At 49.9% G+C, this 5,797-nt stretch overlaps 1 protein-coding gene across 1 annotated transcript; it reads left to right on the top strand.

Moving 5' to 3' along the window:
- The first annotated feature begins 45 nt into the window (after positions 1-45).
- LOC113979777 (histone deacetylase 1) lies at positions 46-5,429 on the top strand. Its single transcript, XM_027707066.1, has 10 exons — positions 46-221; positions 756-897; positions 1,741-1,833; positions 2,124-2,232; positions 2,345-2,485; positions 2,694-2,802; positions 2,897-3,027; positions 3,644-3,790; positions 3,875-3,923; positions 4,250-5,429. Exons 2-10 carry the CDS (start codon positions 841-843, stop codon positions 4,275-4,277), a joined length of 864 nt encoding a protein of 287 aa, XP_027562867.1. The 5' UTR covers positions 46-221; positions 756-840; the 3' UTR covers positions 4,278-5,429.
- The last annotated feature ends 368 nt before the right edge of the window (positions 5,430-5,797 follow it).

The following is a 5,797-nucleotide window of genomic DNA, read 5'->3' as shown; positions in this document are numbered from 1 at the left end:
GGGAGCAGCACCATGGGAAGGGCCCATCCCTCCCACAAACCCTTTGCTCTGGTTTTTACCTTCTCTAACTGTCCCTCCCCAGCCAGTGCAGTGAAGCTGAACAAGCAGCAGACAGACATTGCAGTGAACTGGGCAGGAGGCCTCCACCACGCCAAGAAGTCGGAGGCTTCTGGCTTCTGTTACGTCAACGACATCGTCTTGGCCATCCTGGAGCTCCTGAAGTAAGGGCAGCACCCTCTACCCCTCTGTCTGCCCCTCCTGCCTCATCTCCTCCTTCCCAGCCTTTCCTTTCTGTTGCCTTCTTGGAGCTGTGTTTTCCCAGCAGGGCTGAGTCAGCTTTTGGGGTGTCTCCTCCAGGGCTGTCTGTGTTATCCACTGTGCAGGGAGCAGAGGCTTCTGCTGGTGCCCTTTGTCCCTTCCCTCTGCCACCCACCCTGGAAAAGAGGGCACAGCTGGCACGTGTGACAGCTCCTGGCTCAGGGCAAACCTCAGTGGGAGGCTTGGGCATAAAAATGCAGTTTGTTGGCTGAATCTGAATAAACTGAGCTGAGTCTGCCCTCAGCAGCAAAAGGCACTTTATTTTCCTCTGTGGGTCTGTTCCACCGCTGACCAAGGCGTGTGTCCCTCCTCCGCGGCTCTTTTCCTTGTGGAGCCTGGGAACCAGCCCCGGATCCCTTTGTTCTCGTCTTCTCTGCTGCTGAAGGCAGTTTTTACTCTGAATAAGTGGAATATCCTGGCTCCTTTGTGCCCCCCAGGTATCACCAGAGGGTGCTGTACATCGACATCGACATCCACCACGGGGATGGTGTGGAGGAGGCCTTTTACACCACGGACCGTGTCATGACCGTGTCCTTCCATAAGTACGGGGAATACTTCCCAGGAACAGGGGACCTGCGGGTGAGACTGAAGGCCTGGCTGAAAATTGCCCTGGAATTTGCCCTTTTCCACCTGCCACTGCTCTCCTGGGTGTTCCTGCTCTCACAGTGACACCCTCCTCCTGAGGGCAGAGGTGTAGGTTCAGCTGGTGGAGCGGGAGCTTTGTGCCTCTGGTCGCGTATTGAACCCAAAGCTTTGGTGTCACCATTATTTTGCTCAGAAAAGGGGCTCTGAAAATGGTAGGTTGGTCACCTGTAGCTGCTTGGTCACCCAAGTCCTTGGGAGAAGGTTTCTGAGTGGATTTATCCTGTTGGCATTTCTTCCTGTGGCTCAGTTCTTTGTGTTAGTGAGGCCTGGTGGTAACTGTGTCACTCAGGTAGAGCCAGGTGTCCCTCTGTGACTTCTGGCACTTCCATGCCCCATTTCTCAGGGGTGAAGGGTTCCTTACCTCTTTTTATGTGCTTTTTTAGTGGAATTACCTTTTTCTGATCTGAATTCTCCTGCCTTTCACCCGTGAGTTGTGTTTTTTTCACCCCTGCCCAGAGTTTGTTGCTGATGCAGCTGCAGCATTTTTATCCTGGTGCAGCCACTGTGCACCAGGAGTGAATTAATTATTTTTAACAAGTTATTTTTAATAAGGCACCTGGGTATGAGACTGATAATAGAAATGAAAATATATATATATATATATATATATAATTTTAAAGTAGTGACGTGGTCAGCCCAGACTGGGACTGCGGGCTGGGCTTAATATTAGGATTACACTGCTGGAATTCCAGGCTTCCCTTCCTGGTTTGGAGCACAGTTTCTGTGTTCCAGCTGGACTTGTGGTGAGCTGTGATCTCTCCTCTCTCACTCCAACAGGACATTGGTGCAGGCAAAGGCAAGTACTACGCTGTGAACTATCCCCTCCGGGACGGCATCGACGACGAGTCCTATGAAGCCATATTCAAGCCTGTAAGTGAACTGCTCCTCACTCAGTGGGTCACACTTTGTCCCTGGAGCCATTCTTCAGGGAGGCTGATTGGGTTTTCTGTGCTGAGACTCACCAGGGGCTCTATTTCCCCCCGAACAATCGCGGCCTGTCCGGGAGCTCCAGCACGTGAGAGCCCCAGTGTTCCGGGACAGGGGAGTTGGCAGCTGTGGGAGCACCAGGGATGTCTTCGTGGCCCTGGCTGACATGGGTGGCACTGTGCTGCTGTGACAGTGTCCTGCGCAGAGCTTGTAACAAGGGGTTTGTTGTTTAGGTGATCTCCAAAGTCATGGAGACATTCCAGCCGAGTGCTGTTGTCCTGCAGTGTGGATCAGATTCCCTCTCCGGGGACAGGCTGGGCTGCTTCAACCTCACCATCAAAGGTAGGAGCACACAGTGCCTGTGCTGAGCTGGCATCGCTGAGATTCCATGGAAAAGTGTGTTCTTATGCCATGAGTGTGACCTTTCCTCCCCCCCACACTGCTTTTTCTGCAGGTCATGCCAAGTGTGTGGAGTTTGTGAAAAGTTTTAACTTGCCCATGCTGATGCTGGGAGGGGGCGGCTACACCATCAGGAACGTGGCCAGGTGCTGGACCTATGAGACTGCTGTGGCTTTGGACACCGAAATTCCCAATGGTAATTCCCCCAGACTGAGGGCCAGTGACATTCTAGAACAGCTCAGGGAAGAGGTGTTGCTGGGGCAGAGGCAGGAATGCCAAGATTGCTTTTGTTACCTCTTGGTTGTTTCTGTGGGAGAGCTTTTGGATGGCCTGATTTGCTTGTAGCTGTTCCTTTTTTCATTCTGGTGATAGCTTGGTGTTTACTCCTTTCCATTTGCCCGCAGAGCTTCCCTATAATGACTATTTTGAGTACTTCGGGCCGGACTTCAAGCTCCACATCAGCCCCTCGAACATGACCAACCAGAACACCAACGAGTACCTCGAGAAGATCAAGTAAGTGGTTGCTCCTCCTGGGGACTGGCCCTTCCCTGGCACCTCCAGGGAGGCACCTCCTGACCGAGCTGTTCCTTCCCTGGGTGGGCTCCAGGCAGCGTCTCTTCGAGAACCTGCGGATGCTGCCGCACGCCCCCGGGGTGCAGATGCAGCCCATTCCCGAGGATGCTGTGCAGGAGGACAGCGGAGATGAAGAGGAGGATGACCCTGAGAAACGCATTTCAAGTACGTGCTGGTGTCTGGCTGGGTGCCAAAGAGCCTTGAGCTGCAGGAGGAGGAGAATGAGGAAGAGGAGGAGGAGGATGTAGGATTTAGATCTGCCCGGTTCTGGAGTCGCGGTTTGAATTCATTTTGTATTTCCTGAGATGAAGCCCTGATGCTGAGCACTGCATCCTTTGCCAGATGATTTCCATAGTGGAGAAACTCTAATGTGAGAGCTCAGGCAGTTCCTGGGATGTGGTGCTGGGACAGAACCCTCTCTGGGAGACTGTCAGGTGTGATGCCAGAAGTGTCTTCTATAGTGGTTTGTAGCCAGATTGGCCTTTAGGATCTGGCAGACAGATTTCTCAGTGGGAGGCTGGTTAACCTGCTTATGCTGTCAAGTCTAGACATCACACTGTACCTAATCCAAGTTGTCCATGTGATCTTGGATCCTGGGCATGAGCAGTGAGGAGGGATGAGTTAAAAGATGCAGCAGGTACAGTGTTTTTATCGTGGCCTAATCCTGACTTAGGTAGGCTCCTCAGTTCACTCCAGGGAGTAGATGTACCCAGAGAATTAGTGCCTGGAGCCTCCTGACTTGTAAATCTGCTCAACCAACCTTTGTCCTCTTCACACTCAGTCCGCAATTCCAACAAGAGAATATCCTGTGATGAGGAATTCTCTGACTCGGAGGACGAAGGGGAAGGAGGGCGCAAAAACGTCGCCAACTTTAAGAAAGCCAAGCGTGTGAAGGCAGAGGAGGAAAAGGAGGAAGAGGAGAAAAAAGGTGAGCAGGAGAGCTGGGACCTGGAGCTCTGCCTGACTTGTACTTTTCCACTGCACTGCTGTGTGTCTTTGTTTTTTTTCCTAGATGAGAAGGAAGAGGAAAAAGCGAAAGAGGAGAAAGCAGAACCCAAAGGGTGAGTCTGGAATCTGCTGGGAGGGTTGAGGGGTTGATGTGGCAGCTTGGGTGGCTTTGTCACAGGTTCTTAACGGGCAGAAGCTTGCAGGTGTTGAGCAGCCCACCTGATAAAACGCTGTGAGAGCCTTCTCAGGGCTCAAAAATGCTGCTTAAAAAATCAAAATCAAAACACTGCACCTTCGTTCAGCAGTATGTTATAAGTTTTAGCTGAAGATGGGCCAGATGAGCAGCACTTTTAAGGCTGCAGCTCTGGCTTGCTGTTAGAGCCTGGGCACAGCTCAAGCTGCCTGTTTAAACCAAATCCTTCCCTTCTTGCTTCCCCAGGGCGAAGGAAGAGCCAAAATCCACCTGAGCTGGCCGGGCCTGTCCGTGCGTAGTTTGTCGTAGGTTTTTAGCTCCCGGGTTGCCTCCTATTCCACAGGATTTATATTTTATATATGTTTCTGTATATATTTCTATATAATTGTATAAATGACTTGAGGACTGTAAATTATTCCTTGCTGCAACTCCTCGCTGGGAGCAGAGGGGAGGATTCTGCGGAGCAGCCAGACCTGCACTGCCCAGATTTGGTGACTGGGAAGTTTTCACTCTTGCCTTCCACTGCCTCCTTTAGTGTGTCTGTAAACAAAAAACCAACAAAAAAAAAATCACTTCCTTTACTCTCTCCTCTGAAATAACCTTGGAAAAGAATAATTTAAGTAGAAGTAGTATCTGCATTTTCAGGTTAGGTGGAAAGATGGCCATGAATTCTTTTTGTTTGTTTTTTTTTCTTCTTCTTTTTTTTTTTTGGTGGTGTTTTTATGGGAGAATCCGAGTTCCCAAATGAAGCCTGTGAGAGACTATTCCTTTGGTCTTCAGTTTGATTCCACTGTGGCAAGTTAACTGCAAGCTGGTGCCACTTCTCAGGGTCAAATAGTGCAGTTCTTGAATAGAGTTGGTTCCTCCCTGCAGCAAACTTGTGGAAAGAGATGAAGCAGCTTAAAAACAACCTGAAAAGTGATTTTTTTTTTTATTTCTGTGTTGTTTTTTTTTTTTAAGTGAATCAGCCCCAGAGCCCAGATCTGGAAAATGCAGAATGAAAACCACCCGTGTGTGGTAGCTCAGTTTTCCAAGATCTGGCAGATCCAGGGAGTGTGGCAGCATTTATGCACCTCGAGGAAGGGAAGGGATGGAGCTTTTATACCTGTTTTTTTTCTATACCTGTGCCCCTCTTTGTGGGGGATAAAGTGAGTTACTGCCCCTTTGGCTTTGTTTTTCCTGCTTTTCTGCCCTTGGCTCCCAGCACTGATCCGTGTCCTGGGCTGAAACCACTGCAGAAATCCCCAAATCCCTCTCAAGCCTGGCTGAGAACTTCAGTTGATGTGTTGTCATTGACTGAAATACTGTTTTTTTCTTTTTTTTTTTTTGACCTGAAGTTACAAACTTTTTTCAAATTGAATTTTCCTCCCAAGGCCAGTAAATACGAAGAACCTTTTTTTTTTTTTTTATCCGTTGCCTTCCTGAGGGGAACAGCAGATGGGGCTCTGAACGCTCTTTACAGCTCCTTTTTCCTCCTCCCACACATTATCTCACCCCCCGAAGGTCTTTTGTGACCGGCTCTGCCCCTTTCTTTAGCATCTCCTTTTGTACAGCTGATCATTAGCCGAGCTTTCGGTGGAAAAACTCCTCGACAAGTTCGGTTTTTCAGGCAGTTCTGACTCGCTGCTCTCCTTCCTCAGGGGGATTCCTCCGGCCCTCGGGGGAGGATCTGGAACCTCCCCCGGGAGTGCTGCCGAGGGTTTCAACTCTAATAATGCTGCTAAAAACTTAACACAGGTTATTTTTCAAAGGGTTTATTTTTTTAAAAACGCTTCTTTCCCCCTCTCCCCCCCC

This window comes from Neopelma chrysocephalum, unplaced genomic scaffold (genome assembly GCF_003984885.1).
Source record: "Neopelma chrysocephalum unplaced genomic scaffold, ASM398488v2 Primary Assembly neopelma1_88897, whole genome shotgun sequence".
In the NCBI taxonomy this organism is placed as follows: domain Eukaryota; kingdom Metazoa; phylum Chordata; class Aves; order Passeriformes; family Pipridae; genus Neopelma; species Neopelma chrysocephalum.
This window is presented reverse-complemented; position numbering and strand designations above follow the sequence as displayed.